At 42.5% G+C, this 21,266-nt stretch overlaps 1 protein-coding gene across 3 annotated transcripts; it reads left to right on the top strand.

Annotated features, from left to right (window-relative positions):
- The first annotated feature begins 202 nt into the window (after window positions 1-202).
- LOC115105823 (integral membrane protein DGCR2/IDD-like) lies at window positions 203-20,711 on the top strand. 3 transcript variants are annotated; one of them, XM_029628233.2, is made up of 11 exons: window positions 203-569; window positions 12,810-12,842; window positions 13,925-14,047; window positions 15,111-15,209; window positions 15,360-15,570; window positions 15,699-15,775; window positions 15,956-16,138; window positions 16,391-16,594; window positions 16,795-16,941; window positions 17,341-17,577; window positions 17,720-20,711. In XM_029628233.2, the coding sequence occupies exons 1-11, from the start codon at window positions 488-490 to the stop codon at window positions 17,944-17,946; spliced, it is 1,623 nt and encodes a 540-aa protein (XP_029484093.1). In that variant the 5' UTR covers window positions 203-487; the 3' UTR covers window positions 17,947-20,711. The 3 variants fall into 3 exon arrangements, with proteins under 3 accessions (XP_029484093.1, XP_029484094.1, XP_029484096.1); XM_029628236.2 differs by lacking the exon at window positions 203-569 and adding an exon at window positions 1,921-1,995; XM_029628234.2 differs by lacking the exon at window positions 12,810-12,842.
- Window positions 20,712-21,266: the final 555 nt, after the last annotated feature.

Below are 21,266 nucleotides of genomic sequence, written 5' to 3'. Positions count from 1 at the left end.
AACATTATTTTAAAAAGCTGTTGTCCATGAAGTTTTGTTGAAATTCAAGTATAGCCTAATTTGCAATCACTAAAAAACAACCAATTAATCAAAAACGAATGCTGTTTCACTACGGATACAATTATGTTAGCTACTGTAACACATGTATACAATAACCTTAACTCCGCCCCAACTCGCAATCTGATCGGCTGTGTGGCGTGTTTTGGATTGTTGTGACTGGAGAATGGAGCCATCTTGTTTTATTTCTGTCCTGGAATACATTGGGCAGGCCGAACGAAAAACAGGGCTTTCGAATAATGATGTAGCTAGTTAGTGCGCTTGCTAACAATATTGCATATATTTGTATGTTTAGTGCTTCCACCACTCTAAATGTATTTGAATGACTAGGTACTGTCTTTGGCGTGTATTAGGGTCAAAGCAAACGCGTTGGTTCAGGTGTCAGTTTATTTTATTTCTGAGTAGAGGAGTTACTATGAATGGAGGATAAATGTTGCCAAAGGCTGACAGCAGCAGTTACGTTCTCCTCTCTCTTCTCTTCGTCCTCACATTAACAGACCCACCACGGGCAGGTAAGACCGATGAAATGCAATTGGTTGTAATTTGTCACAATGTCGGATCTTAGTATACCGGTGAGCTATGGTAGGCCTATTTGCACGGGAATTTAGTTAGTGTAGATGGCGTTTGTAATTTATCACGGGTCTTAATTTATGCTGCTGGCTAGCCACTTACTGCGTAGCTAACAAACGTTAACGTAAATTATTTTTGCAAAAAAATGTATTATATGGGGATATAGTTAAATATTGAGCTGTAAGTTAGCTACATTTTGCAGTTCCAGCGTCGGTGTGGCTCGTTGTAACTACCCTGCTGAACGTTTTTAGTATTGTGCAGTTTTAGCTAGCTAACTAACATTACTAGCTACGTGAAATTGGGGTGCTCCACGTTATTTCTAGAACCCAGTACTAATAACGTTAGTTACTAGCTAGTTCACCAGTAATTTAGCCGATTAAACTCAACTCCAGGATGCGATGGAGTTGAGCGGCAACTAGTGTTGCCGGACTGGAGTTCCGACGTTACATACAATTACGTTTTTATCCAAAATTACTGATTTCAGCATCCGAAGAATAGCCCACAATTACTCGGTGTAATTGCGGGCCATTCCTTGGGTAGCTTATGTGATGTCGGAGCTCCAGTCCGCCTACCCCATCCATATATGCGGTAAAGAGGTCAATGGAATTCAACACAAACAATGGAAAGATCCTCAATCTCCTCTTGCCCCTCAGCAAAATGAACCTACATTTTGGCAAATGTTTGTGTATTTCACACTGTTGATGTAAACATCGGAGTGTCGTGCTTGTATGGATGTCAACCCGAATACATGTTCATGTCATCGTTTTTGTCCACGCTTGTGTAATTTATGACCATTAGAGGGGGTTACTCGACAAGCCATTTGTTTTACTGTTACAAACTGGCATACTATTTGTGCAACTAAACAATCAACTGCATTGCAGTTGAAAACGACTTTGACTACCACCACTGATTTCTGTATACCACTAGTTTAATACGGCTATTGACGGTAGTATCTTCTGACCGGGAGTGTTTTGTTAAGAGCCCTGACTCTTGCTCTAAACATTAACACGCATTGCTTGTTTTGTAAACATAAGGAACGTATCCTTTATATAAGCGAGAATTTAGGGAGGGGGGATTGAAATTATGTCGATGTGATATGAAAGTAGAGGGATTTATGTTTTTAGAACCGTACCACAATTGATTCGATTCACGTTTCGATGGTTGTTTGGCTGTTTTTTGACGTTTGGAGCCAATTCGCCTTTAAACAGAACATGTTGTTAACAAGCTGCATTTCAGCTAGAAAGCAGATGGGTTAGTTGACAACGTCATGATAACGTTGTGCGCGCTTCCATTGGGCACACGTCAGCGTGTTGTGATTCTGGATGGCCGATTGCTAACAAAAATGATAAACTGCCATTTGGGGGAATTGTAAGTGGCTAGTTTCATAATGTTATTGAAAACATGTCAATGCTAAAATTATCTAGCTAGTTAGTTGCTGGTTAGCTATCAAATTAGTCACATGCGCCGAATACAACAGGTGTAGGTAGACCTTTACAGTGAAATGCTTACTTAACCAACAATGCAGTCAACAAAAAAATACAGATAAGAAGAGAAAAGTAACAAGTAATTAAATAGCAGCAGTGAAATAGCATTGTATTTGAGACAAGTGGTCATTGTGCAATTTTGTTTTGTTTTTCAATAAACATTGGAGACGAATGATATTTTACACGTTAACAATCTATGCAAACTTGTCTTTTGCCACATAATTGCGCGCGTGTCGGTTTTGTTGCTAAACAACCAATCCATCTACATGCACGAAGTTTCACCAGAGCTAGGTAGCCAGCTAACGTTAGCTTGCTAAGTCGCAGGAGCAACAAAAGACTGGGCCAAATGTTGTTTTACGTTAGATATAGGTAGCTATCTAATGTTGTGGCGTTAGTTAATCGGATTTTAAATCTAACTAAAATACGAAGAAGCATTGTATTAGCTGCTACTCAATTTGCATTGACCTTTAGTTTGCATCAACCTTCCGGTTACAGGCCCAGTGCTCTAACCACTACCCTACTGCTCCGCCAAGCTGTGTTGTCTCCTTGAACCCATGCACTGATTTGGGGTTGTGTGTCGTTGAATAAAAGCAATGGCACAAATGGTGTAACTTTTTGAGTATTGTTGGGCCAGAGCGCATCTATGGTCATTGACTGGAGATTAGCCTCCTCTGTCAGTATAGTACGTGTTCAGATGGCAATGGGTCCACCGGGGGGGGTTCTTCTCAGCTAACATATGGGATTGTTTTAGGATGGTCATACCATGCATCATTTCGATATTTGATTTGGAATTTTAGAACCCATTTAAGTATAAAATAAAAAATATCAATATTTTTGGTTAAAATATTGAAATTGGCATTTACTACTATAGCCCATAGAAATTCATTGAATAACACATTCATGGATTTACTGTACAGTATTTATCTTCACTGTACTGTCAACTTGTGACCCCAATTGTGGTTTGTAACTACTGTGATTTCCCATTGCAGAAATGCTGCTACAGATTTTTAATCCCTTCAAAATACTTCATAAACAAAGGTGATGTCATTAAAGACACAAATTGATTGATCTGCCTTCACCTTAGGAGGGAGAGGATTTATAAAATATCTTAAAGATACAGTGCATTTGGAAAGTTTCCTTTTTCCTCATTTTGTTACGTTACAGCCTTTTTCTAAAATTGATCAAATAAATGTTTCCCTTCAATCTACACCCAATACCCCATAATGACAAAGCAAAAACAGGTTTGACATTTTTTGCAAATTTATAAAAAATAAAAAAAACATACCTTATTTACATAAGTATTCAGACCTTTTGCTATGAGACTCAAAATTGAGCTCAGGTCTATCCTGTTTCCATTGATCATCCTTGAGATGTTTCTACAACTTGATTGGAGTCCACCTGTGGTGATTTCAATTGATTGGACATGATTTGGAAAGGCACACACCGGTCTATATAAGGTCCCACAGTTGACAGTTCATGCCAGAGCAAAAACCAAGCCATGAGGTCAAATGAATTGTCTGTAGAGCTCTGAGACAGGATTGTGTCAGGCACAGATCTGGGAAGGGTGCCAAAAAAATTGTGCAGGATTGAAGGTCTCCAAGAACACAGTGGCCTCCATCATTCTAAAATGGAAGAAGTTTGGAACCACCAAGACTCTTCCTAGAGGTGGCCGCCCGGGCCAACTGAACAATCATGGGAGAAGAGCCTTGGTCAGAGAGCTAACCAAGAACCCAATGGTCACTCTTGACAGAGCTCTATAGTTCCTCTGTGGAGATAGAAGAACAACCATCTCTCAGCACTCCACCAATCAGGCTTTTATGGTAGTGGCCAGACAGAAGCCACTCCTCAGTAAAAGGTACATGACAGCCCGCTTGGAGTTTGCCAAAAGGCAGCTAAAGGACTCTCAGACCATGAGAAACAAGATTCTCTGGTCTGATGAAACCAAGATTTAACTGTTCGGCCTGAATGCCAAGTGTCATGCTTGGGTGAAGCATGGTGGTGGCAGCATCATGCTGTGGGGGGTGTTTTTCAGCGGTAGGGACTGGGTGACTAGTCAGGATCGAGGGAGAGATAAACGGAGCAAAGTGCAGAGAGATCCTTGATGAAAACCTGCTCCAGAGCGCTCAGGGCCTCAGACTGGGGCGACGACCCAAAGCACACAGCCAAGACAACACAGGAGTGGTCTCTGAATGTCCTTGAGTGGCCCAGCTCAATCAGCCATTTCTGGAGAGACCTGAAAATAGCTTTGCAGCGATGCTCCCCATCCAACCTGAGAAGATCGGCCGAGAAGAATGGGAGAAACTCCCCAGGTGTGCTAAGCTTGTAGTGTCATACCCAAGAAGACTCGATGCTGTAATCGCTGCCAAAGTAATGAGTACTCATGTAAATGTCATATTTAAGTTTTTTTCTAGCTAGTTATCATGTATTAGCCTATGCTGACTAGCGTCGCTAGCATGCTAACGTTAGCAAGCTGGCTAATGTCAATACACTTAGTTGTGGGTCTGCAAAATCAAGGCCAATGGTACTGAACTCATGACATCATGTTTCGACATTGTAGTCGCTATTGATGTTTTGGCTCATCCTTTATAACTACTACTGTACATACCTTTAAAAAAATAAAATAATATACTGTCCATACTGTCTATAAACACCATTTATATAGTGTACCAGTCAAAAGTTTGGACACCTACTCATTCCAGAGTTTTTCTTTATTTTTACTATTTTCTACATTGTAGAATAATAGTGAAGACATCAAAACTGTGAAATAACACACAGAATCATGTGCAGTCGTGGCCAAAAGTTTTGAGAATGACACATATTATTTTTCAAAGTCTGCTGCCTCAGTGTCTTAGATATTTTTGTCAGATGTTACTATGGAATACTGAAGTATAATTATAAGCATTTCATAAGTGTCAAAGGCTTTTATTGACAATTACATGAAGTTGATGCAAAGAGTCAATATTTGCAGTTTTGACCATTCTTTTTCAAGACCTCTGCAATCCGCCCTGGCATGCTGTCAATTAACTTCTGGGCCGCATTCTGACTCATGGCAGCCCATTCTTGCATAATCAATGCTTGGTGTTTGTCAGAATTTGTGGGTTTTTGTTTGTCCACCCAGCCTCTTGAGGATTGACCACAAGTTCTCAATGGGATTAAGCTCTGGGGAGTTTCCTGGCCATGGACCCAAAATATCCATGTTTTCTTCCCCGAGCCACTTAGTTATCACTTTTGCCTTATGGCAAGGTGCTCCATCATGCTGGAAAAGGCATTGTTCGTCACCAAACTGTTCCTGGATGGTTGGGAGAAGTTGCTCTTGGAGGATGTGTTGGTACCATTCTTTATTCATGGCTGTGTTCTTAGGCAAAATTGTGAGTGAGCCCACTTCCTTGGCTGAGAAGCAACCCCACACATGAATGGTCTCAGAATGCTTTACTGTTGGCATGACACAGGACTGATGGTAGCACTCACCTTGTCTTCTCCGGACAAGGTTTTTCCGGATGCCCCAAACAATCGGAAAGGGGAAGAGAAAATGACTTTACCCCAGTCCTGAGCAGTCCAATCCCTGTACCTTTTGCAGAATATCAGTCTGTCCCTGATGTTTTTCCTGGAGAGAAGTGGCTTATTTGCTGCCCTTCTTGACACCAGGCCATCCTCCAAAAGTCTTCGCCTCACTGTGCGTGCAGATGCACTCACACCTGCCTGCTGCCATTCCTGAGCAAGTTCTGTACTGATGGTGCCCCGATCCCGCAGCTGAATCAACTTTAGGAGACGGTCCTGGCGCTTTTTGGACTTTCTTGGGCGCCCTGAAGCCTTCTTTACAACAATTGAACCGCTCTCCTTGAAGTTCAGGATGATCCGATAAATGGTTGATTTAGGTGCCTGTGAAGCCCTTTTTGTGCAAAGCAATGATGACTGCACGTGTTTCCTTGCAGGTAACTGGATGACAGAGGAAGAACAATGATTCCAAGCACCACCCTCCTTTTGAGGCTTCTAGTATGTTATTCAAACTCAGTCAGCATGACAGAGTGATCTCCAACCTTGTCCTCATCAACACTCACACCTGTGTAAACGAGAGAATCACTGACATGATGTCAGCTGGTCCTTTTGTGGCAGGGCTGAAATGCATTGGAAATGTTTTTGGGAGATTCAGTTCATTTGCATGGCAAAGAGGGACTTTGCAATTAATTGCAACTCATGTGATCACTCTTCATAACATTCTGGAGTATATGCAAATTGCCATCATACAAACTGAGGCAGCAGACTTTAAAAATGAATATTTGTGTTTCTCAACTTTTGGCCACGACTGTAGTAACCCAAAACAAGTGTTAAAATATATGTTATATTCTTCAAAGTAGCCATCCTTTGCCTTGATGACAGCTTTGTACACTTGACAGTCACTCAACCAGCTTCATGAGGTAGTCCACCTGGAATGCATCTTAATTTAAAGGTGTGCCTTGTTAATTTGTGGAATTTCTTTCCTCAATGCATTTGATCCAATCAGTTGTGTTGTGACAAGGTAGTGGTGGTATACAGAAGATTGCCCTATTTGGTAAATCATGGCAAGAACAGCTCAAATAAGCAAAGAGAAATGACAGTCCATTAGTTTGACTGACCTTCATGTCTTAATCTGGAAAAATTCAAGAACGTTGAAAGTTTCTTCAAGTGCAGTCGCAAAAACTATCAAGCGCTATGATGAAACTGGCTCTCATGAGGATCGTCACAGGAAAGGAAGACCCAGAGTTACCTCCGCTGCAGAAGATGAGTTCATTTAGTTACTAGCCTCAGACAATGCAGCCCAAATAAATGCTTCACGGAGTTCAAGTAACAGACACAGCTCAACATCAACTGTTCAGAGGAGACTGTGAATCAGGCCTTCGTGGTCAAATTTCTGCAAAGAAACCACTACTAAAGGACACCAATAAGAAGAAGAGACTTGTATGGGCCAAGAAACCCAAGCAATCGACATTAGACCATTTGAAATCTGTCCTTTGGACTGATGAGTCCCAATTTGAGATTTTTGGTTCCAGCCGCTGTGTCTTTTGTGAGACGCAGAGTAGGTGAACAGATGATCTCTGCATGTGTTGTTCCCACCGTGAATCCTGGAGGAGGCGTTGTGGGGGTGCTTTGCTTGTGACACTGTCTGTGATTTATTTAGAATTCGAAGGCACACTTAACCAGCATGGCTACCACAGCATTCTGCAGCGATACACCATCCCATATAGTTTGGACTTAGTCCCACTGTCATTTTGTTTTTCAACAGGTCAATGACTCAACACAGCTCTTGGTTGTGTAAGGGCTATTTGACCAAGAAGGAGAGTGATTGAGTTGTGCATCAGATGATCTGGTCTCCACAATCACCCGACCTCAAGAGGTTTGGAATGAGTTGGACTGCAGAGTGAAGGAAAAGCAGCCAACAAGTGTTCACAATATGTGGGAACTCCTTCAAGACCTGTTGAATAGCATTCCAGGTGAAGCTGGTTGAGAGCATGCCAAGAGTGCAAAGCTGTCAAGGCAAAGGGTGGTTACTTTGAAGAATCTCAAATATAAAAAACATTTTGATATAACACTTTTTATTTTGGTTAATACATGATTCCATGTGTGGTTTTGATGTTTAACCCATAATTCTACAATCTATGCCCTCACGAACCATCAAAAAAGCAAAGCGTCAATACAGGATTAAAATTGAATCCTACTGCACCGGCTTTGACGCATGTCAGATGTGGCAGGGCTTGAAAACTATTACGGACTACAAAGGGAAACCCAGACGCGAGCTGCCCTGCCCAGTGATGCGAGCCTACCAGACAAGCTAAATGCCTTTTTATGCTCGCCACGAGGCAAGCAACACTGAAGTAAGCATGAGAGCACCAGCTGTTCTGGATGACTGGCTACCGAGAGTGTTATCACACAATGTGAACAAAACATTTGAAACGGGTCAACATGCACAAAGCCGCTGGGCCAGATGGATTACCAGTATGTGTACTCAAAGCATGCACGGACCAACTGTCAAGTGTCTTCACTGACATTTTCAACCTCTCCCTGACCGAGTCTGTAATACATACATGTTTCAAGCAGACCACCATAGTGCCCAAGGAAGCGAAGGTAACCTGCCTAAATGATTACCGCCCCGTGGCACTCACGTCGGTAGCCATGTAGTGCTTTGAAAGGCTGGTCATGGCTCTCATCAACAGCTTCCTCCCCTAGATCCACTCCAATTCGCATACAGCCTCCACAGATGACGCAATCTCAATTGCACTGAACATTGCCCTTTCTCACCTGCACAAAAGGAACACCTACATGAGAATGCTGTTCATTGACTACAGCTCAGCGTTCAACACCATAGTGCCCACGAAGCTCCTAACTAAACACCTCCCTCTGCAACTGGATCCTGGGCTGCCCCCAGGTGGTAAGAGTAGGCAACAACACGTCTGCCACGCTGATCCTTAACACTGGGGCCCCTCAGGGGTGTGTACTTCGTCCCCTCCTGTATTCCCTGTTCACCCACAACTGCGTGGCCACCCACAACTCCAATACCATCATTAAGTTTGCTGACGACACAACAGCGGTAGGCCTGATCACCGACAACGACGGCCTATAGGGAGGAGGTCAGTGAACTGGCAGTGTGGTGCCAGGACAACAACTTCTCCCTCAATGTGAGCAAGACAAAGGAGCTGATCATGGACTACAGGAAAAGGTGGGCCAAACAGGCCCCCATTAACATTGACGGGACTGTAGCGATGAACTATCGTGGTTGAAACACACCAAGATAGTCATGACGTGGGCACAACAAAACCTTTTCCCCTCAGGAGACTGAAAATATTTGGCATGGATCCTCAGATCCTCAAAAGGTTCTACAGCTGCACCATCGAGAGCATCCTGACCGGTTGCATCACCGCCTGGTATGGCAACTGCTCGGCATCTGACCGTAAGGCCCTATAAAGGGTAATGCATCTGGCCCAGTACATCACTGGGGCCAAGCTTCCTGCCATCCAGGACCTACAGTGGGGCAAAAAAGTATTTAGTCAGCTACCAATTGTGCAAGTTCTCAAGTTTCACCCTAATTTGCAAATAAATTCATTAAAAATCCTACAAGGTGATTTTATGGATTTTTTTTCCTTCTCATTTTGTCTGTCATAGTTGAAGTGTACCTATGATGAAAATTACAGGCCTCTCATCTTTTTAAGTGGGAGAACTTGCACAATTGGTGGCTGACTAAATACTTTTGCCCCACTGTATATAATAGGTGGTGTCAGAAGAAAGCCCATACAATTGTCGGAGACTCCAGTCACCCAAGTTATCGACTGTTTTCTCTGCTACACCACGGCAAGCGGTACCAATGCACCAAGTCTGGAACCAACAGGACCCTGAACAGCTTGTACTCCCAAGACATAAGACTGCGGAACAATTCATAAAATCGCCACTGGACAATTTACATTGAACCCCCCCTTCCTTTGTACTCTGCTGCTACCCGCTGTTTGTTTTTTACCTGTGCATAGTCACTTCGCCCACCACCTACATGTACAGATTTCCTCAACTAGCCTGTACCCCCGCACACTGACTCTGTTCCGGTGCCCGTATATAGCCTTGTTATTCTTATTGTATTACTTTTTTTTATTTTAGTCTACTTGGTAAATAATTTATTATTTTTGAACTGCACTGTTGGTTAAAATTTCTTAGGGCTGAGATCCCGTTAACGGGATCGATATGACAACAGCCAGTGAAAGTGCAGGGCGCCAAATTCAAAACAACAAATCTCATAATTAAAGTTCCTCAAACATCTTATACCATTTTAATGGTAATCTTGTTGTTAATCCCACCACGGTGTCCGATTTCAAATAGGCTGTACAGCGAAAGCACCACAAACGATTATGTTAGGTCAGCACCTATTCACAGAAAAACACAGCCATTTTTCCAGCCAAAGAGTGGAGTCACAAAAATCAGAAATAGAGAGAGAATTAATCACTAACCTTTGATCTTCATCAGATGACACTCATAGGACTTCATGTTACACAATACATGTAGCTTTTGTTCGATAAAGTTCATATTTATATTTTAAAAAATCTCAGTATACATTGGCGCGTTATGTTCAGTAGTTCCAAAAACATCCGGTGATTTTGCAGAGACGCATCAATTTACAGAAATACTCATTATAAATGTTGCTGAAAATACAAGTGTTATTCACAGAATTAAAGATGGACTTCTCCTTAATGCAACCGCTGTGTCAGATTTGTAAAAAACTTTACGGAAAAAGCATAATCTGAGAATGGCACTCAGAACCCAAAACAGCCAGAGGAATATCTGCCATTTTGGAGTCAACAGAACATTAGAAAAAACACTATATATTCACTTACCTTTGATCTTCATCAGAAGGCACTCCCAGGAATCCCAGTTCGACAATAAATGACTGATTTGTTCTATAAAGTCCATATTTTAGCCACTTGTTGTTAGCGTGTTCAGCCCAGTAATCCATCTTCATGAGGAGCGAGCACTTCGTCCAGACAAACTCGGAAAGTTCCGTTACAGGTCGTAGAAACAAGCCAAACGATGTATGGAATTTCGGATTTTTAAACATAAATCATCAAGGTTCCAACTGGAGAATTTCATTGTCTGAAGAAAAGCACTGGAACGAGAGCAAACTCTGTCTGGAGCGCGCGTCACAAGCCTGAGACACCCTGCCAGACCACTGACTCAAAGAGCTCTCATGAGCCCCTCCTTTTATAGTAGAATCCTTAAACCAGTTTATAAAGATGGATGACATCTAGTGGAAGCCCTAGGAAGTGCAACTTCATCCATATCTCACTGTGAATTCAATAGGGACTGGGTTGGAAATCGACCAACCTCAGATTTCTCACTTCCTGTTTGGATTTCTTCTCAGGTTTTTGCCTGCCATTTGAGTTCTGTTATACACAGACATCATTCAAACAGTTTTAGAAACTTCTGAGTGTTTTCTATCCAATAATACTAATAATATGCATATATTAGCATCTGGGACAGAGTAGGAGGCAGTTCACTCTGGGCACGCTATTCATCCAAAAGTGAAATGCTGCCCCCTATCCCAAAAAGGTTAAGGGCTTGTAAGTAAGCATTTCACGGTAAAGTCTACACTTGTTGTATTTGGCGCACGTGACAAAGAAAAACCCTTGAAATTAGTAGACGTGTCCAAACTTTTGAATGGTACTGTATGTGTACACCCCTTCAAATGAGTGGATTTAGCTATTTCAGCCACGTTTGTTGCTGATGGGAGTATAAAATCAAGAAACACAGCCATGCAATTTCCATAGACAAACATTGGCTGTTGAATAGTCCGTACTGAAGAGCTCAGTGACTTTCAAAGTGGCACCGTCATAGGATGCTACCTTTCCAACAAGTCAGTTTGCCAAATGTCTGCTCTGCTAGAGCTGCCCCGGTCAACTGTGAATGCTGTTATTGTGAAGTGGAAATGCCTATGAGCAACAACGGCTCAGCCGCGAAGTGGGTAGGGCGCACAAGCTCCCAGAATGGGGCCGGCGAGTTCTGAAGCGCGTAAAAAAACCGTCTGTCCTCGGTTGCAAATCTCACTGCAGAGTTCCAATCTGCCTCTGCTAGCAACGTCAGCACAAGAACTGTTTGTCGGGAGAGTCATGAAATGGGTTTCCATGGCCAAGCAACCGCACAAAAGCCTAAGATCAGCATGTGCAATGCCAAGTGGTGTAATGCTCGCCGCCATTGGACTCTAGAGCAGTGGAAACGCGTTCTCTGGAGTGATGAATCGCGCTTTCCCGTCTGGCTGAATCTGGATTTGGCGGATGCCAGGAGAACGTTACCTGCCCGAATGCGTACTGCCAACTGTGAAGTTTGGTGGAGGATGAGTAATGGTTTTTTTTCATGGTTTGGGCTAGGCGCCTTAGTTCTAGTGAAGGGAATTCTTAATGCTACATCATACAATGACATGCTAGACGATTCTGTGATTCCAACTTTAACAGTTTGAAGGACCTTTCCTGTTTCAGTATGACAATGCCACTGTGCACAAAGCGAGGTCTATACAGAAATGGTTTGTCGATCGACGTGGAAGAACTTGACTGGCCTGCACAGAGTCCTGACCTCAACCCCATCGAACACCTATGGGATGAATTGGAAAACCAACTGTGAGCCAGACCTAATCGTCCAACATCAGTACCTGACCTTACTAATGCTCTTGTGGCTGAATGGAAGCAAGTCCCCGTGCAATATCCAACTTCTATTGGAAATCCTTCCCAGAAGAGTGGAGGCTGTTTATAGCAGCAAAGGGGGGACCAACTCCATATTAATGCCCATGATTTTGGAATGAGATGTTCGATGAGGTGTCCGTACTTTTGTACATGTAGTGTATATGGACTCTGACATTGCTCGTTCTGATGTTTCTTTCTTTTGGATTTGTGTGTATTGTTTTGTATTACTGTAATGTTGGAGCTAGAAACATAAGCATTCCACCACACCTGTGATAACATCTGCAAAATATGTGTACTCGCCCAATACATTTTGATTTGTGGTCCTTTGTAGCTCAGTTGGTAGAGCATGGAGCTTTTAACGCCAATACCACCAATATGTAAAATGTATGCACGCATGACTGTAAGTCGCTTTGCTAAATAGCTTAATATATTATGTGGTGGAACATTCCCAACTAGGAATGTGTTGAGATTTAAGGGGTTAGTTCATCAGAAATGGCTTTTTGTTTTGTTTCAGGTCCAAGGCTAGCTCTGGCAAGATTATTGTCAGGTAAGCAGCGTCTCCTCTGTTAGTGCAGTGTATCTGTAGGTCTGCCAGTCTCCAGCGATTTTGGGTTACTTTGTTCTATTCTCAGCTTGTGCCTATTTAATATTCCAATTCACAGCAGTGCTTTGTTTTTCCATTAACTTAGGTATTTTCTCTAACCAGTTTTTATATAACATTTCGTTCAACAATACTGAACTACTTTCAAAGAATCCTGTTAGTCCAGTGTCTAGACGATCTGTTCAGTGCCATAGAGGGAAGAGTTTTTTTCTTTTTTCCCCCCTGCGTTCTTAGACAGCTGGGCCTAATACTCCCTCCTCACGGGAAAAGCCCTGACAGGCAGCCCCTATGCTGTCTCATGTTAATCACACATGCCATAGAGACGCTGACCCACTTAATACTGCCCCTGTGTTACTAATGGGTATAGGGGTAGACACTGTAAAATAAGGTTAGGCCTTGTTTTATTCTGATATATGGCCCCTTTAGGCTAACTGATTTTGTTCTGGCCCCTTTAGGCTAACTGATTTATTTTATGGCCTTTTTTTTAGATACTATGTTAGGCCCTAATGTATGTCCCTCATTTCTATTATTTCTCATGTTTTTGTGAGTCTGTTTAAGTTGTTTCTATGCGCAGGTCTCAAAAACACTCAATGATAACCCCTGTTTGTTTCAGTGATAATGATATGAGTTGTTTTAATGTAGCTAATCTGTTTTATTTTAAGCGCCAGACCTGAATTGAACTAAGTCAAAATACCTGAGGTATTGCTGCATTCCCTTCCAGTTCTCCCCTTGATGCTTTATTTTATTCCTTTGTTTCCTGGGAAGTTTTTATTCTAGAAAGCATCAGGTGCATTGTTAATGTAATGTGCATGATAAATGGTGAAAACCTTTTTTCTTATTTGTCTGTCAGTGACATGTCTCTGTAATAATACTAAAAGCTGTAAATGCTAAATCTTTCATTGACTTGTCTTTCAGTTCTTTACAATTGGTAAGCAGGTATGGGAGAGAATAAAAAGTGTTGCAGTGACCATGTCATAACTACAGGGGGCACTGTGTTGTCTTTATCTTTAATCTGTGCTGTATTTCAGAACTGCGCTGCAGCCCTGGACAGTTTGCCTGCCGCAGTGGGAAGATGCAATGCATCCCCATGTCCTGGCAGTGTGACGGCTGGGCGGCTTGTGAGGACAAGAGCGATGAGTTGGACTGCCCTCGTGAGTGAAACATTTTACCCAGACTCCAAGCTGAACTCTGGTCCCCTTTCCAAACAATTAGGGCTGGGAATTGCCAGGGACCTCATGATACCATCATGATACTTTGGTGCCAATACGATAAGTATTGCGATTCTCAGGGTTCTATATTTATTGCGATTCGATACTGCAATTTGATGTTGCAAAAATTATTACTTACTATACAGTGCCTTCAGAAAATATTCACACCCCTTGACTTTTTCCACATTCTGTTGAGTTACAGATTGCCACAAAATTGAATAAATGTTCAATTCTATGGCCTACATACAATACCCCATAATTTCAGTGGAATATATATTCAAACCCTTTGTTATGGCAAGCCTAAATAAGTTCAGGAGAAAAAAATTGTCTGAACATGTCACGTAATAAGTTGCATGGACTAAATTATTATTATTTAAAACAAATACAAATTGGAGTAAAAGTATCAATACAGTATCTGCCAAAATAGTATTGCGATATGTAACTATCGATTGATTTAGAAAACAACTTTCTAAATGTCAGGGGAAACGCCAAACTCATTCTGAGTAAACGTTTTCTCAACGCCTTTTATTGTGAGCTTTGTTTGTTGTTCTCTCTTGCGGAGATGGTTTGATATTGCAGTAGTAAGCGGTTCAAGGAAATCTTATTGTTTCCATTACTTAATTCCTGAATTGGCGCTGGTCCCTTGATCTCTGGCTGCATAATAGGAATTATGGAAAGGATTGGGTTCACACACAGCATGTGACCTTCTATAACACGGCCATTTTCTTTCATCTTGACTGTGTGCATATTACATTATTTGATAAATGGTGGCAAAAGCAGTTAGAAATGGTTTTATGTGTATTTATTGTCATGGGAAAGAACTAGATGTTTTTGCCATTGATGACCTGTGAATGGTCTAAATAAACAGTTTTCTTCCCCTTAATGAGAAGTCCCTTGTCAACAAACAAAGCTGTCTTCAGGTTTGTTATGAACTGCAGCCAGTCACCACAGTACATTCCTTCTATTTAAATACTGCCTCTTACTTCTCTCCCGTCCTCCCTTTCAGCCATGAAAGAGGAGACGTTTCACTTTGCCAATGGGTTTGGTAATGGGTTTGACCAAGTGGAAGATGTCATCGGTGTGGCCCAGCCTGTGCGCTTTAACAGTAAGACCCACGTTTAACTCTCCCTCCATGAACCCTTCACTCACTTTTCATCCCCAAAAATATTTGAATTTGTTGTTGCTAAAATAACCTATGGAAAGCTTTGTTACTGGACATATTGTAGGAGCTCTAAAGTACCTTTCCCTTCCACAGAGAAGTGCCCTAGTGGGTGGCATCACTACGAGAAGACAGCCAGTTGTTACAAAGTGTACCTAAGGAATGAGAACTACTGGCAGGCTGTGGACACGTGTCAGAAAGTCAATGGCTCGTTGGCGACCTTCGTCACCAATGAGGAACTGCAGTTCATCCTCAAGATTGAGGTGGATTTCGATGAGGAAGTGTGTGAGCGCAGAGACCAGTGCAAGTGAGTGTTTGCTAAGGATGTGTTGCATGAAGTAATAATGTTGAAATGAATGCCTGAAGGCTGAAGCAGATTTTGTTACTGTACAGACTAATTTATTATAATTTAATCCACTTTCCACTTTGTTTCAGGTTCTGGGTGGGTTACCAGTATGTCATCACCAATCAGAACCATTCACTGGAGGGCCATTGGGAAGTGTCATATAAAGGTGGGTGTGGACTTTGTTCATTTTAATTAAAGTATATTGTGCTTGAATCCCACTGAAAATGAGCTAAAGGGAGCAAATGCAACTCATTGTCATGCTCAAACAGCCATGATCAGTCAAAGCATTAAACCTGTATTTGGCTTACGATTCATCTGGTTCCTTTCTTTCACGGTTCCCTTACAGGGTCGATGCAGGTGTTCCTGCCGCCAGAGGGCCTGACTAACTTTGGAGAGGCATCTTCGACCCAGGACAACATCTTCTGTGCCCAGCTGCAGCGCTTTCAGATCAAGAGTATGAACGAACGCGGTCTTCACAGCTGGCATGCCGAGAACTGCTACAAGAAGTTCCCCTTCCTGTGCAAGAGGAGTATGTCTGCTCTCATCAAAACCAAATGACCTATGCAGCTTAACAGGAGGTCAAAGTAGCTTGATTGTAATAAGTGTAGATGCTGAGCTGAAACCTGGTTGTTTGAGTCATAAGATTCATGTAATTCTGTATCTAAAGCCTTGGGTGCTGTAATGCTTACCCAAGTCAGGGAAGTCCAGCATCCTTTGTTGTGTTAGTGTAGGTATAGTTATTGGTTGGTTTTGGTCTTAAACCTTTGATTGTCTTTAACAGGGCAGACATGTGTGGACATAAAGGACCAGGTGGTGACCGAGGGGTACTACTTCACCCCTAAGGGGGAAGACCCGTGCCTGAGCTGCACATGTCACAACGGCGAGCCAGAGATGTGTGTGGCTGCGCTGTGCAATCGGCCGGAGGGCTGCAAGAACTTCGGCAAGGACCCCAAGGAGTGCTGCAAGTTCACCTGCCTGGACCGAGGTACTATCCAACTACTCACACAATTCCCTGAACAAAAACTAGAAACTATGGGTGTTGTGAATGTTTCACAAGGGGGAGCTCGAAATTTTGATCTCTTGTTCCTGTCACGTTGTTCAACAATATTTGGCACTGTAATTTCAGGAGAGAGAATTCCGAAACACTTCAAATGTATAAAAATGTGGACCCTGTCTGTCTTTTAGAAGGCAGCAGCCTGTTTGACTCTATGGCCAGTGGGATGCGTCTGATCGTCAGCTGTATCTCCTCCTTCCTCATCCTCTCTCTGCTGCTCTTCATGGTGCACAGGCTCCGGCAGCGCAGACGCCAGCGCATCCAAACACTCCTTGGAGGTAACCATACACATATAATCACACTCATACAAACAACGGGTGGCACCAAGTTTTTTTTTTGAACCTTTATTTAACCAGGCAAGTCAGTTAAGAACAAATTCTTATTTACAATGACGGCCTACACCAGCCAAACTTGGACGATGCTGGGCCAATTGTGCTCTGCCCTATGGGACTCTCAATCCCTTCTGGAAAAGCCCTGTTTGGCCTTTAAACAAACACAGGGAACGGGACACCTCTCCTAATCACTCTGTACTTGCCTCTAGCCTGTCTCTGGTACGTCAGTGTATTCAAATGTGTATGCATTTTAGTAGTAAAACCTAATCAACATCATTGAATGATGATTGGTTGGTTTTAATTGGTCTCACTCAGACTTTCTCTTTTCTCTCTCTCTCTCCTCAGTTCACCATTTCAACCTTGGGCGGCGAGTCCCAGGCTTTGACTACGGCCCGGACGCTTTTGGCACTGGCCTCACTCCCCTGCACCTCTCTGATGATGGAGAGAGAGGTGCATTTCATTTCCAGGAACCTCCCCCTCCCTACGCTGCCTATAAATACCCTGAACTCCAGCACCCAGATGACCCCCCTCCTCCCTACGAAGCCTCCATCAACCCTGACAGCGTCCTCTATGTGGACCTCGGTAGGACCACCCTGTGCTGTTAATGTGTTTTCCTCACTTTCTATGAAAGCAGTTGATTTTTTTTTCTTCTAGATTCACATACTAGGTTGAGTATCTAACTGTTTCTGAACCCTGTCATCACTGTTCTCGTTGTTCTCAACAGCACGCCATGGCGTTCAGATGATCCCTAGTCAGATGAGGGACGTGGTAGATGCCATGACAGACGCCCCAGCGCCACCTGTCCCTGTGCCAATGTCCTCCCAGGAGCGGGAGGACTCCATGGACAGCAGCACCCTCCTGGTGGGGCCTGACACCCCCACAGACAGCCACACCCCTGACTCCATGCCTGGAGACTGCAGCAACAGCTCCTCCCTCAGCACCGTGGTATAGGACTAAGGGGGGCGGGGAGCTGCTCCCGCCTGGACCCACACTTTGAGAGAGGAGGGCAGTGGCAGACTGGTCTATCACATGGGGTCTGTTAGTTAGAAGAGACTGGGATGGGATGGAAAAAGACAGTGTAGAGACGGTATCAGGGGAGACTGAAGGACCAGTCCACTTCTTGAGGTGTGAGGAAAATCGGACTGGTGTGTTTCTTGATCAGGTGAACTGAAACCAATTGGGTGTTTGTCAGAAACGTAACCTCTACAGTTGAACTTAAATGCAGTGGATCAGACCGCTTTCGTATAGGTGAATACAGATGGATGAGTAAGGCAATCAAATGGATCTGGAAGACTGACTCTGTACAGACAAGACACACACTACACCAGGCTGAGCTACTGCTTTTAGTTTTGATTGGACAAAGCTTTTGAATTATTTGGTTTGTTTGAGCTTCATGCTCAAGATTTCCCCCAATATAAACACTCCCTCAGGCATTACACCAGGTAATAATGAAGGGGGAGGTAGATGGTTCCACTTCAGCTTAAGTCCTTTGCACTTCTTAATTTGCATCCTACTGTTTATGTCCTGGAGGCCGAGGCAGAACTTGGATTGTCAGTTATTGACAATGACTCACATGACTCTGCTCTCTCTCCAAAGTCTCCTCCATTAATTAAATACATTGTTTTCCTATCCCAAGCATTGCCTCTGAACTTGGATTTTTGCCCTCTCCAATCAATCTGATATGCTAAGACGTCTTCGAGATTGATAGCACAATGGTAAATAGAACAATGAGAGGTTCTTCTACAAGAGGTTTTTCAACCTTGCAGAAATATTTAGGTATGGTTATTGTTAGCTCCAGCTAACACACTGCTATGTATTGATGAGGTAAATGCTACAACTTTTACAAGAATCTTGCAACAATATTGTATTTTGTTCATGAGTTTTTGTTGAAGTAGATGTCCATTGGTTGAGTATTGTCCTTTTCTTGGGTAAGAAATAGGCTGGGAATTGTTGGGACCTGAACATAGATGATGGGTCCCTCATGTTAGTCAATGAGTTCACCACATGAAAGAGAATGTCACTGGTGAGTGAGAATTAAGGTTAGAGCTTCATGTGTAGCTTGTAGCAATGGTTACTTGCTGTTTTGTACCCAATGAAATGTGTAAAAGTAAACTTATTTAGATAGTGTTCTTTTCATTAAATCATATTAACGATTAATACTAAATTCATTGGTAAAACAATCTATTACTTGACTGCGTATGTGTGAGTGTATGTATGCACACTTTGTTTTTCAACATTTTGCACATCACCTGTTTGCCAAGTAGCTCTGTGCATTTGCTTTCAATGTCATGAAGTATTTTAAAACGGAATATATTTTGCAAGCAACTGATAACGTGGGGAAGTGTAACAATCATCAATTGTGTCATTTTTGGAAGCTGCCACTGGATTCACTGTAATATATTTTCTTGTCAATGTACATTGTCAGTTCAGTGTATTGTAGTTTGACTATAACTTGGCAAAGGTGATATGACATTGGAGGTTTACCTGGTTAGGTTCTAACAGTAGCATATATGGCATTGGGTGGCCAACCCCCCCTTTCTCATGTTTTATGATAAAGACGGACAAGGAAAGTCTAATGTAGTAAACAAACAAAAAACATAGGAAAGCCACATAATTTGACCCCATTGACTCAAGGTGTAAAGACCTGTGAGAGCCCTGTTCAGTTCTTCTGTTGTGCTTGTTCACCTGTGGAGTTGAAAGGCCAAAGGAGTTAGAAGGCTACGATGGCAGGCCTATGAAAGCACAAACACCCCTATCAGGGTTTTGGAACTACTTTGGTCTTTGCCCTTACCAGCCAGGATCTACAAAGCATGGTAATCTATTTGGCTGAAGTCGATCACCAGCAGCACTGAAATTGGGGGGAAGATCCGCCTTGAGAATCACAGCTGTGTTTGTGTGTGTGTGTGTACACTGTGTTTATGTACAGATGTATGTAGCATTGCATCGTCATTTTTTTAATGTTCTTCGGTAGGTCTTAAGTTGTTTTTTGTATTTGTTTTCAACATAGACAATCCTTTTGTGGATTATCCAAGGAAATTATGTTATGATTTGTAAAAACAAATGTTTATCTTAAACTTGGTGTTCATGTATGGGGGATGGTGTTTGGGAATCAGATCTCTCCATCTTCGGACTCCCGAGTGACGGTGGTCTAAGGCACTGCATCTCAGTGCTTGAGGCGTCACTACAGACACCCTGGTTCGATTCCAGGCTGTATCACAACCGGCTGTGATTGGAAGTCCCATAGGGCGGCGCACAGTTGGCCCAACGTCGTCCGGGTTTGGCCTGTGTAGGCCGTCAGTGAAGAATACATTCTTATTTACAATGACTTGCCTAGTTAAATTTAATAAATAATCATCTTTGGTGTGAGTGTGTTTTCAGCTTGTAGGACCTACAGTACATGTTTTAGTAGAGGCATGATGAGAGAACAGAATTCTAATTTTCATCTTGGCCCAGGTTTAGCTTACAGATGCTTGCCTACAGGTTGATGTAGATGCATGCATTGGAACCCCTGCTGCATTTACACAAGTTGATTTGCTATCGATAGTTACAATGGTGGTGTGAAAAAATAACTTTCAATGTGTTATAAAATGCAATAGCTGATATTTTATTTCATAGCTTTTAAATTGTAATTGTTTGCTTCTTTTGCAGGGGTCTCTGTTTTTCTGAGTTTGAGGTACATCTAATTAAATGCCAAATAAACTGTACCATGAAGGATAGCTGGCTGTTGTGTGTTAGGCCTGTAGTGGTAGCAGAACACTTGAGACCATAGGATAAATAGGCCTACCTATACAAGCCTATAGGTCTTGGCATATGTCAAGGAAATCCCTCAGCCATTGTGACCAAATATCAGGGGATTAAGATGAGATGTGAAAATCCCTAAACAGTGAGATGTGTGTTGCTGATGAAGAAGGGGAGCCCTGGAAGCTGTCAAGGAATTGAAATCTACATCCTGGCAGTGATGCTGAAACTGAAAAGATTTATTAGTCAGACCATATCAAGCATCAGTAGCCTATTACATCATACATCTGCATCTGAGTGGGACAGCAGGTGGATTTTAGGCCTATCCACATACCGTATACCTGTCTCTTCCTTCGACAGGTGCCCTTTTAGAGGCAGACCACTTGGCAAGGATATATATAGTACACAAATACATTGGAAAAAAGAACAGTGCTAACGTTTCACTCAGATACTGTACATTTTAACTTGTTAATTGTTTTTATAAATAAAATAAAAAAGGATTGACCTTACCTTTTGAGGGCATTTGTGCTCAG

Source organism: Oncorhynchus nerka, linkage group LG22 (assembly GCF_034236695.1).
Source record: "Oncorhynchus nerka isolate Pitt River linkage group LG22, Oner_Uvic_2.0, whole genome shotgun sequence".
Lineage (NCBI taxonomy): Eukaryota > Metazoa > Chordata > Actinopteri > Salmoniformes > Salmonidae > Oncorhynchus > Oncorhynchus nerka.
This window is presented reverse-complemented; position numbering and strand designations above follow the sequence as displayed.

Bases quoted from the DNA above. Each gene is read 5' to 3' on its own strand.
- LOC115105823 (XM_029628233.2), top strand. From the start codon at position 488: ATGTTGCCAAAGGCTGACAGCAGCAGTTACGTTCTCCTCTCTCTTCTC. The intron at 14,048-15,110 runs GTGAGTGAAACA...CCTCCCTTTCAG, and splicing joins CGATGAGTTGGACTGCCCTC to CCATGAAAGAGGAGACGTTT. The intron at 15,210-15,359 runs GTAAGACCCACG...TCCCTTCCACAG, and splicing joins CCAGCCTGTGCGCTTTAACA to AGAAGTGCCCTAGTGGGTGG.